The sequence below is a fragment of the Crocuta crocuta genome, unplaced genomic scaffold, assembly GCF_008692635.1.
Source record: "Crocuta crocuta isolate KB4526 unplaced genomic scaffold, BGI_CrCroc_1.0 scaffold160, whole genome shotgun sequence".
Lineage (NCBI taxonomy): Eukaryota > Metazoa > Chordata > Mammalia > Carnivora > Hyaenidae > Crocuta > Crocuta crocuta.
In genome coordinates this window covers 526591-539093 of record NW_027527591.1, presented here as the reverse complement: position 1 = coordinate 539093, position 12503 = coordinate 526591, and the positions used below count along the sequence as shown (strand labels likewise).

General features: G+C 34.5%; 1 protein-coding gene across 3 annotated transcripts in view; it reads right to left on the bottom strand.

Moving 5' to 3' along the window:
• Positions 1-10005: 10005 nt before the first annotated feature.
• IKZF2 (IKAROS family zinc finger 2) overlaps positions 10006-12503 on the bottom strand; it is a 152327-nt gene continuing 149829 nt past the window's right edge. For all 3 annotated transcript variants that reach the window (XM_077771305.1, XM_077771299.1, XM_077771316.1), the window contains exon 8: positions 10006-10814. In XM_077771305.1, coding sequence (XP_077627431.1) covers positions 10090-10814 — 725 coding nt within the window. In that variant the 3' untranslated portion in view covers positions 10006-10089. The remainder of the gene's footprint in view (positions 10815-12503) is intronic.

The following is a 12503-nucleotide window of genomic DNA, read 5'->3' as shown; positions in this document are numbered from 1 at the left end:
TTTTTCACTTGCTTGGGGTGTTTATGAACAAAATCACAACTGACCTCAACTTGTTTCCTATCAATAACCTTAAGTATCAGATTCCCTACATTTTCCATGAGAATATGGAGAGTGAATTAGATAAGGCCAGTAACAATTGTGCTAATTTGCAAAGTACTTGTGGAAAAGGTCATAGTGTAAACTCATATATATTCTGGTTGCACTAAATTGCTTGTATTGAAAGAGACTGTATTTCAGATTAATCAGAACTGCGACAGGATGAAGAACACATAGCAAATGACACAACAGGTTGTGCAGAGAAGAGGGAATGACAAGTTGATGTGGACATAGACAAGGACAAGTGTGAGAAAGGAGCTAGCAAGAAATATATATGAATTACAAGACATGGGTGAAAAAAAACAGGAAAATAAGGTAAAACAAATACGGGGAATAAAAGGACACTTACTCCCATTGTAGGAGAATCCATTTCTGAGATGTACATCCATTTTTACTTCTCTAAAGGCCAAATGCCCTAGGTCCCCCATCCATACTTTTGAATGGGAAATTTTAGAGTTGGAAGCTCCATCATTTATAAAAGTTGTGTTGGCCAGTCTTTTAAGCTTTTATATCCACCAAACCTGAACCAATAAGTGATGGGCCCAGGACATGGATATAACAGGGACAGCATTCCCATGCCCTCTTAGTTATATTCTCCTTCTTCCTCATCAAGGGATTTCATGAAGCACTCCCAAGGGAGACATGACTCTGATCCCACTCTTCATCAGTTGAGACAAAATGACAAGTGATTCCTGCCTTTTCAGTCATAGGCTTACCTAAGGTCCAGTAGGATCCAGTCAACACCCTTACCGTACTTCGTTTATACCTTTAGTTCTTCCTGAAGCACTCAAAAATCTTGCTTCTATGCATATGTTCCAATCGGTCAGATGATCAAGTTCATACAGCTCTTTTAAAGGTTTCTGGAACAAACAACTTGAGAGCAATATGGACAGTATCTGCTTTTACTATTTTGAGGACTTTGTGCCTAATAAAATTTCAAGTTAGAAGCAGTTGGTCTGATGTAAGACATTCTAGGACTATAAAACAGCAGTAGGGACAAAAAAAAAAGTAAACTTTCTTTTTCTCAGACTATGTTTTTATTTTTCCAGGATCTCTCCCCACCCCCTGACATTTACCCAGTTTTCTATGGGATTATGTATACTCTATCTTCTTTGCCAATTTTCCCCATCTGCCTGTTAGGCTAGATTAGGGAAGTAAGTTTTGTGCCAAATGGAAGAAAAGCAGCACAATTAAATTTCACCCGTTATTATCCTCGTTGGTACTTCTAAGTTAAAATCATAATGGGAACTTTTAATCAGGCTATTAATAAAACATGAGATGTTACTGGAAATTTAACAGGTGAATCTTAGAGCTCCTAAGAGCAAGAGGTACAGTTGCTAAAATGCTAAATGAACTTCCTTTACCAGGTGGCTGACATCCGAAAGACAGTCCTTTGTCTTGAGCATATTGATAATATCTTAAAGTCATATCAAGATTTCAATTATTTATCATTTCTTAGACCCTACTGCAACAGAAAAATAAAAAATAAATCACATCTTTTTAAAGTCTCTTTCATTTTGCTGTTGTCAATATTATAAGCCAGGTGAATTTGATAAATATTTCTTGTTGATCTTCAAGGAATTCTTCATAAATGTAATACTAGACAGTAATTATGTTAGGTTCATTTTTTTTGCATTGCTACTTTGTCTTTTCCCCTATTAGGTATTTGAATTAAAAGATCATCAAGAAAGAAAATTTCCATTTGAATGTACTTTTCATTCTATGTGAAGTTATTGGGAAATGTGATGAATATCCACAAAAATCTATCAATAGTTATTGGTTAAGTAAAATTCTAATCACTATCCCAAATGTTATGGTAGGCTTGATATTGGCATGGGGGATAAGCAAATCACTAAATGTACATAAAATGAGTTTGCAGTCATATGTGCCCTTTTACATTTCTCGTCACAAAGACATTGGTAACAGAACAAATTTCTCATGGTAAAACAAAGATGCATTTGTAAAATCCGAGAAGCTTATGATTCACATAGTGATAGTGTAACATAAAGCAGAATAGACAACTGCATTTTTGCCAATGCGATTGAACAATGTCTATGACTTAATCCTTATTAAATCTTGGTCTGACTCCTAAGAAATACAGGTTTCCAATATGGTTATTGACCATTCGTTGGATTGCTTGCATAATTAACTGTGTACCTTGGAGCAAGTCACAACTTTCTGCCCTCAGCATTTTTCTATAAATAGAGGATAGGCTCTGCCATACATACCTCTTAGATTTAAGGGTAAAATAATATATGAAAACTGTGGAGTAAAAAGATGCCTTAACAAATTATGGAATACTTTGTTCTCTGCTCTGGAGGACAATGTAGTAAAGATGGAAATTTCTAATCTCAAATGTGTCCCTCTCTGGGTCAGGCAGTGTGACATGTAGACACATGGCAATCACTTAAAAATAACCCTGATAGTATTTAACAGTTTAATCTTCTGTATTTGGAAGATGTGTTTGTGTACAGAGTTTTCACCAGAAAGTTTTTATAGCAAACATTTTATGTCAGAAGTTTATTTTATTGGTAAAATATTAAATAATATACAGAATTAAAAACTGCACTTACACTTCTGAGAAGAAATAAATCTTGGACAAATTATATGCTTGTTCCTGAGATTCCCTAAATTTATTCCAGTAGCTGTGCACTCAGACAGTACAAACCTTTATAATATAATCCTTTTCACAAAGTATTACAAAGTTTCTGCAGCTTCTTTAGTTGTACACACATACAGACACACACTCACACATGCATATACAACACTCATACACGTATACACAGTACGCACATACATGCACAGAACATGTATGTGTGTGCATTAAAAACAAAGAAAATACAAGTCCCACATTTTAGTCTGCAGTGATAAAACTGTTTAGCAGAGGTCTCCAAATTGGTATATAGCAGAGTGACTTGTCACACAGCTGCAAAGACTGTTTCAGTATTTCCATAGTAAACCTCATTTTCTGAGGTATTGTATTTGAGCCTTAAAAAAACTACATTACACTGAGCAAACCTGACATACAAGGTCTTGAATTTTAATTTTACATATATATTTTATATATTTCTTTTCAAAACAGTTTTTATTTTTCCAAATTATTAGTTTGAAAAAAAAATGAGGTTTACTGGTTTGACCTATTTCTTTTTCTTTTGCTTCTAAAACTCAAAAAATCCTAGAAACTGTCAAGCAATTAGTTTTTAAAGTAGTCTAATTACCTTTGGTATTGTTAAAGAAAAGAAAATCTAAAATGGCCAAGACACATCCTGTACAAATGCAGTAACTGCCTTTAAAAGAAATGCCAAAGAAATGTTATTTTTTTAACAAAACATGTATTTACATTACAGCAGTTTTTCTACAGGGACACGGGTATAAAAAAAGAAAAACAGTATTCTACATATAAATATGTATGATACGAAAAATACTTCTTACTTAAATTTGTATGAAAACAGTGCTCCAAATATTTCTTAAAAATTGTCTTCAATAGGTGATTGGTGTTTAAAATTGACCTAAGTGCTTTGCTTTTATTTTAAAGTTCATTTCCAAAAAAAGGAAAATGAAATAAAAAGTATTAAGTTCTTAATTTAAAACACTGAGCAACAGTCTAAGAAGAAAATTCAGTCTTTAAAAATTGCAACTTTTTCAACTTTAGGACACATTTCTCAGGCAAAAGATTACTAATTTTAACGGAAATTTAGCCTAAATAAAGATACCAGGAGATTAGGCCAGTGGTTTCCACATTCTCTAATCTTTTGATTATGGAGTGTTTTTTTCTTTTCTTGTTGTGTCCTTTAACTAACATGCCATGATTTTCAAGGATTTCTTTTTGCCATTAACTAAAGAAAAATAGGTCAGTTAAAAAAAATAACCACAGTTTTTAAGACTTCAAGGAAAGTATTGCACTTGTACAGAAAGAAAAAATATCTTTTAAACTAAATAGCAGAAGCAATCATTCTGAGATTGCAAATAACACATGGTCTAAAAGGTCCAACTATTAAGAGCAAATAAGAAGCCTGGAGAGTCCCCTCCAAACCTGGAATATTATTATAGTAATGTTAAAGCATCTCTCCCGACTGGGAGACTGTTAAGACTTTTTGCTTTAGACTTTTAACATCTTTCTAAACTCTTGCGAAAAATTAGTTAATCTCTCATACATTTTAGGAGGAAAACCAAATCAGAACACAAAAGCCAACAGAAAAGGAAGGCAAACATACCATATTATGATGACATGATTTCTGGCGTCCTATTTTAGGTACCCAATATTTGAAAGTGAAAGCACATGGTTATATACCTTACTATTTTTAATCCAACCACTTCTCTTTTTAATATAAAACTACACTTGAGTATAAAAATATGTCAGCAAATTATACAGCCAACAAAAAAATCACACACAAAAAGTTAAGACTTAAGAGACCGATGAATCGGAAGTAAGAGCTGACCTAATCTCCAACCTAGCTGGGGAAAGAGAGGCAGAGATGTCCAGAGGCAATGATGGAAAGGATGTGGACGGGGGAGAAAAGGGTGTTTGAGGGAGGAGACAAAATTTAAGAGGTAACAAAGAACTTAGTTACACAGAAGGGGAAGTGATTTTATGTTCAAAATCTGAGAGTGCTTGACAGTCAAAATGTTTTATCACAGTTTCAGAAATTGAACTACTTAAAAAAAATAAAAGACACAAAATACAACCAAAACCAAAACCCAGAGTCCTTCCCTTGTTACAGTGTATTCATTTTTCAAAAATCCATTTCCAGTAAATTACGTAGAATCCTGATAAGTGCATAGTAGGGGATTCAGTGACCTCCACCCGTCTGAGAAGCTTTTCTTACTGTGTCACTTGAGGTAATTTGAAGGGCCCGATTAACTGCAAACTGGCTTATCTGTACCATTATGTAGTTATATGTTATATTTTATGTGGCTTAGCAGAGGGCCTCTAAATTTTACATCTTATTAACAATAAAAAGGACATCTTAGAAAACTAGTCATTCACGTACCACTCTCTGTATGGGGTAAAGGTTAATTCACAACAAATTTATACAGAAAATATACAAATGTAATGTTATGGGAGAAAAATCCCATCAACAGAATTAGGAACTTATTCTAAGAGTGCATGTGAAAAATATCCACAAACTTACAGTACAGCAAGAGAAAACTAAAAAGCTAGAAATATAATGTTACATAAAAACCTTATGGAAATCCCAAAGTTTTAGGTTTCTGCAATAAATGTAAAAATATTCAAGGTGTCATTATTTGGCCTAGCAATACACTATGATAAAAAGAAACACTAGCATATCACAGCTTCTTGGTCATATGACATTTGCTTTGTATAACAAGCAGCTCATTTTTTTTCTTTTTTTTAAAAGCTGTCATATCCTAACACATCCATTGCAAGTAATACACAATCATGGCAGGAAAGCATCTGAGATTATGCTTTGGAGAATAGCAATGTGATATGACTATTCAGTTTTGTTTTGTTCAAGGAGAATTAATTACCTGCTTCTTTACATTATTCCGTAAAACATTAATAGATTAGGACACAGGTTCTCAGACTAGGACAACACTAGTCTATAAATGAAATTTCAAAACAATACTGTATTTTATTGACCAGAAATTCCACTGATAAAGCCTGGTGTGATACTAGACTTTATTCTTCCTTGGAAACAAAACAAAACCACGTATCATAATGCAATTCACAGCTGAAATTTTCCTCTATGCCATATTTTACCTACATGATCTTGTAATGGTATTCAGAAATACTATAAAACTAATAAGATTAAAATCTGGTTGCAAAGTTTCCTTTTACTAAACAAATGAGCTGAAATTCTCTGTACTGGAAATTCCTCTAACAGTTTTGCTCTAAGAACATGAAGATGTTTTCTATAGTACTCAAATTTAAGTGGTTTTTAAAAATACATAATAAAAGTGTTTGTAGAGCCATGACAGCTAACCAACACTCTCTCAATGCATTTTAAAAAGGCACCAATATAAAGAAATTTTATAAGTATTTAATACATTAAATTCGGGATCTTAAGGTACCAGTTACTGTATATTTTAATTATTTTGCAGAAACTGGAGGTTTAAAAACATTTCTAAGATAACTCTCATATGTACAAATTTCAATTTCACCCATACTCTTTTGTATTTGGGGAATCTTTTTTGGATAATCTTATACAGATAGTACTTACTAAATATAGTATATAAAATATAACTAAAGATGGCCACAAATGTAATGTATCCCTTTTTTGTAAAGTGAACATTTCAGAGTTAAAACAAAATGTAGCCAGTACCTCTTACAACCTAGATTCTCTCTTGAAACTAGGGGCATACAGTTTTTTGTTTGTATTTTTGCAGCTTTTTCTGTTCTTTTTCTACTTTACGGAGTCATTTTGAAGATAGGATGAAATAACATTTGGAAAATAAGTAAAAGATATTTTCATCTAAGTGCTTTCACTGATGTCAAGCCTTTATAACGTATCACAAAGACTTCATAGTTTTGTGAGGTGTAGAGCTGAGACACGATAACTATATGAAAAAACAACATGAAGCTCACTATAATATTCTTGTCTTTCTCCATTTGCCAACAAGTAAAAGTTAATCACTTTTCTGTATCTTCCTATTCCAAAGTTATTTTTGTTTCTTACACTTTGGAAGTTATACCAAATCAGCTTAAAAATCTTTTTGTGGTTTGTTTTTATTTATTCTGCAAGTAGCTTGTAAAGGCCCAAGGTTTTAGTTTAATAGTTGAACTAGTCCTAAAGACATACTAATAACTTCTTTAATGTTCCTTAATACAATCTGGTAAATTTACTAAATCTCTCAGGTGTTAACTATAATTTTAACTCTTTAAGTGCTCTCACAATACATGTGGTCACTCTGCTTTTTTTTCATGACTTTTCTTTAAAGGAGTGTGTATGTGTGTGCAAACACACACACTGATGCACACATACAACTGCCTGTATGCATGGAGGAAAGCCATTCCCTGCTTTGTAGCCAAATCAAAATCCTGGTCTCTCATTCTCCATTTTGTCCCTCCAGAAAATTCTCAACGGAATGTTTTAACGACTTGAAATCTCTTCCAATCTGCTTATTGGTCATTTTCACTATTCTAAAATGCCTGATTAGGATGGCTTTTTAAAAGTGATTGACCGCTATTAGAGAGAGGCAGCACACATCTCCAATAGGAACTAGAGATGAATTTCTGGGCAAAATTAGGGCAAAACAATGTGATGAATTTCTGAATTTTTGCCAAACTAGAAAAGAGAGGCTAACCCTTTTTCATGCCCCGCCAGTACTCTGTAATGTGAAATCTCACCTAAATAAACTGGGCATATAACTGTTATGTAAAATTTGATTTATTTGGTGTCTGAACCTCATATTTATTTTTAGGCTCTATCAACTTGCATATTTCCTTTTGTGAAGAAGGAAGCATGCAAATATAGCCATTCAGAGTTTCCCAGAAAGCACCATGTCCACAAAAATTCTAACCTATACATTTGAATTGACCTCGTCCTCATTTGTCCCGGCCACACACTGAGCCATCTTTATCTCTTTCTGTCATACCATGAAGCTAAGAAAGTACAAGTATACACTTGTAGCAAATACACTCTCACAAATATTGTCCCTTCAATAAAACAGATTCTCAAATAGATGAAATCAGAAAAGGAGAGTGCATTGGTACCATCTTCATGGTGGGAACTACACAACTCTTTAGGTCCACCTAAATTCAGCTCCATCCCAGGGTAGACAGACACAGGATTGTTCATACACTGAAAAAAACAGTGAACAGGAAGAAAATTCATAGATGACGCCAGCAAAATACCCACACACAGCCAAAGTTATGAACACACTTCCATCCATGTTTCCTTAAATTGCAGTAAAAAAAAAAAGTAACCTTAAATTAATTATCTTCCTCCATAAAGGAAAAAAATAAGAAATTCCAATTTTTTGAGTGGTTAGTGTAGGGAGTGGTAAGGGANCTGAGTTAAAATCATTTTTGCCTAGCTCTAGCTGTATTAGTGCTTAGAAGTGTTTAAATAAGCAGATGATAAAGGAGAAGAGAAGTCAAGAGCAGTTTTGGGGCCGGATTTGCTTGTCTTTAGGTCTCTAATCTTGCTACATTCTGCATTAAAAACATAGTATCAGCCTCCTCTTTAAAGATTTTGTTTTTGGGGAGTTATCAGTTGCTGCTTTACAGAATCAGTAATAAATGGCTACCAGATAATCCAAACATGGGGAAGGCCTGTCCTCCCTCAACACAAGCAGCAATTTCTGTATTCATGTATGTCCCCCCATGACTTGAATTGATCTTATTTTGTTCCTTCCCTCTAATGCTGTTGAATTGCACAGGAAAAAAAAAAAAGAGCACCTTTTTTATAAATGAAATAAAAATTTGCACATGGAAAATGGTAACATGTATGATTAAGAGAGATTTTTTTTTAACTTAAGGACTGAGATTCATTTCTGACAAGGACTTATAAATAGTTGAATGTTTATGAGACAGAAAACTGTGTAGGACGTGGTGACTTTTGCTTGGAGGTGACATGGTGACTTTTGCTTGGAGGTTAGGTTACATTCTAGACCCCAAAAAGTGTGAAAAATAAGCTTTGTTTTTTTATCTGTAGTCTAATATACAGGTTACAAAGAAGTTCCCTTTTCCTTGCACCAAAAGTGGTAAATATTATTATTATTATTATTATCATTATTCAAGAAATACTAGAATAAATAGCCCTAGTTCCGTAACCTTATGGGGTTCAAGTTACCATATTCAGGTCAAATTGGTAATTGCTCTGAGATTTTGAGAGCAAAAACCTATAGCAAGAGTTTCATGATCTTCTACTCAAGTAGTAAAAGATGATGGACTATGGGTAGAATACTGGGTGGTCACAGCTTGAAAAAATCAGTGGGGAAAAAAGAGAAATACCAGAAAAGGGATTTCTGAGTAGGTTGTTTTTTTTTTTTTTAACCCCTACTGTTAGCCTAATTATATTTTTTCTGCTGACTGGTTAACACTGATTAAATGCTGATAAAGTGACAATCATAAATATACTTTTAGGAACAATTATGTACACTATGCTGCCATCACATTACAACTTTAAAAGAAGACTTCCCAAGCAAATTTATGAAAAGCAGAGGTCCTTTCTGGAAACGACTGACTGCCTCATAGCTACTCTTAGACCATATGTTATTTTTAAAACCAGATAAAAATACTATTCATTAAAGGTGTTAAAAGTAAGGCTGCCAGGGTCTCTATAAAATGCCAGTCATCAAAACTATGGAAAACAGTGCTTAAGTTTAGAAAAATAAGATCATAGGACCTCAGATATATTGTAGGTGTCCTGAACTACCTGTAGTTTAAAAGTTTTGCTATATGCTACAGTGTAAAACATACCGTATTATAAATTCCATTGGGGAAGTAAACATAGAACCCACAACAACTCATCCAAAGATTATCACTGAAAATAACAATGCATTTGTGTTCCATGATTTCTACAAGGGGAAAAAAAAACATTTACATTTTGAAACAAATTCTACTTTGAAGAGTAAAATTACTTATACCGCTTTAAACTGTGTAAGTTCTACCCAGACAACTCCAAACTTTCCTGCCTTCAATCATAATTCTGAACATCAGTGGCAAATTAGAATATCTTAGGTGAATCTATATGAATCAAGTGATTTTTTTTTTTTTTACCAAAGCATGATATACCTTATATTTATGCATGGCAGAAATGAACTGCTCTTAAATTCCCACAAAATAAACAAGCCAAGTTATCAAGAACAATATCCCCTGTCCCTTCTCTCTTCTGTTTCTTCCTTATTGTAATTAGGCAGAGTAAATGACACTGCATCCACAAAATAAGAATTAATGACGGTAATAATATTAAACCAAAAAAAAAAAAAAAGGTATGTCGACATCTGAGGGAAGGTGGGATTGTAAGTGCAGTATTTCTTCATGTGCAGTTTGTTACTTCATAGGGGTCCCCTTTGGAATGAAAAGGCCTAGTGGAATGTGTGCTCCCCTCGAACAATGTGTGATGAAAACTCATAACGGTCCTGGCTTCTGTAGCCACAGATGTTGCATTCCAGCGGGTCCCGGTAGCCATGGCAACCCATGTGAATGGTGTACATGACATGGTCTAGGAAAAGGACTCGGCAGTGCTCACACTTGAAGGCCCTAATCTGTTCTCCTTCTCCATTGAAGACTTTGTAGATGTCCTTCAGAGAGCCCTTAGGAGTCTTGGTGGTGTCCAAAGCCTTGACATCCTCCTTCATGTAAGCTGGGCTTTGTTTCCTCTTGGGATTTAAGGCAGGGTTTCCTTGGTAGGACTGATGGTCATCATGGCTGCTTTCTGAGTCTGTAGAATCCAGGCAGCTATTGCTGGGAGAGGCCTCTCTTTCCTGGGGTCGACTCTTTGGTCTGATGAGAGAGAGAGGACCATCCATGTTGTTTTCATGACTATCGGAGGTTTCCCTGCTAATGGGTCTTTCTATCCTATTTGGATGATAGACCTGAGAATAAGCTGAGCTTATAACCGGGGCCACCTCAGCGATTGTGCTTGGCGGGTGCTGCATCAGTGGGTGAAGGGCCTCAGCTCCAAGGTAGGTGATTGCATTGTTGATGGCTTGGTCCATCATATGAGACTGCATTAGCTCAGCCTCCTTCTCGTATGTTAAGTTCATATCAAAGTGAATGTCTGGGTAGCTGAATCGCATGAGCTTTTCTCCTGAAAGGGGGAGGGCAAGAAAAGTTAAAAAAAAAAATACAACAGAATTCGTGACTGGATTAAAATATAAATGTACAAAGTTAATTGTCTCCATTTTCTATAATATGATAATCTTATTCTTTAGAGAAAGCATTTGGGCTCTTGAATTCTGCTGAGACTCAAATACTCTCAACCTGCAAAGAGGATTAGTAACAAGAATTTCACAAGCCATTTGCACTTGTTTTAATGCCATCATGAAAATGCATCTAGCTGGAAAGGTATGATTGTGTTATCTTATTTTCATTCTCAATTAGAATTTCCACTTGTCTAGAGCTCAGCAACTATAGGCAAAAGAAGAAATACCAGGCGACAATAATTCAGAGACTCTACTTGTTTTGCATATTTTAGATATCAGTGACCAAGCCACAAAGATCACAAAAGCGAGAGTGATCTGATTATGACACCTGTCACTTCATTGTTATATAGGGTAAATTTGGCTGATTTAACCACTATAATTGAAAAAAAATTATAGAGTCAGCATTTGTCACCCTAGAGAATTCAAATATGACACTATTAAAATCTTGTTAAAAGTTGTATTGTTTGACAAATTGAATGGGATTTAGGACTATTTAAAATGAGTTATTTCCACAAGTAGTTTATTTATAAACTTGAAAATTATATGTTTGTTGTTTTGTTTCTTGAAATGGAGAATTCATCATTTTTATACCACTCCTTACTTATTTAGACATATGGGCAATGGTGCTGGTATGTATACCCATTGTTAGTTTTCCATACTTTATCTTGACTGAAGGATTTTTGTAGTTTTCCCTTTAATATTTACCTCAACAAATTAATATTTTACTTCAACACAGTATCTAAAGTTTAACCATAAAATAGCCTTGTGAATAAAGCAGCAGAAGTAATTTTACTTTTTATCCTTTAAATATTGCCAGCTTTGGACAGTGTATTTTATCTTTTTAAAATTCTGCCACTAAAACAATGTGTCTCCTACTAATTCCCTGGTTACTTTGATAGGTAAATCTTACAGATTAAGTCTTCTTAAAAATATATGTGGACTTCTTATAAGTGTTTAGTATGTTGTTACAGATGGATGCCTACTTTGTAATGTTGATAAAAATGTTTACCTACAGAACTGCATTCTGGAAAAGCACTTTTGGATAGCTAGTATTATTTCAGGTTTGAAAAGAGGTCCCCAATGTGAGATCAGGGTTATAATCGGAGTAATAAAAATGGAAGAAAAAGATGAGACCTTATTTCATGGCATCCAATTTAAGATATTGCAATGTTAAGAGTTAAAAAGTTAAGCTAGACAAATCTGATCTATATTCTCAAAGAGGTTATAGTTTAGAGGGAGTGATAGCAATTTAGGGATCAGATAGAATACAATCTGATATGTGCTATAAGGCCAAATAAAAGGAATACATATTTTATATTAAGGAAGTAAAAGAAGACTTCTTGAAGAAAGTGGCATCAGAGATAAGAATGTGATGACAAGGGGCGACTGGGTGGCTTAGTCGGTTCAGCATCCGACTTTCGCTTAGGTCATGATCTCATGGTTCGTGGGTTCGAGCCCCACGCCGGGCTCTGTGCTGACTGACAGCTCAGAGCCTGGAGCCTGTTTCAGTCTGTGACTCCCTCTCTCTCTGACCCTCCCCTGCTCACGCTGTCTCTCTCTCTCCTAGAAAAAAA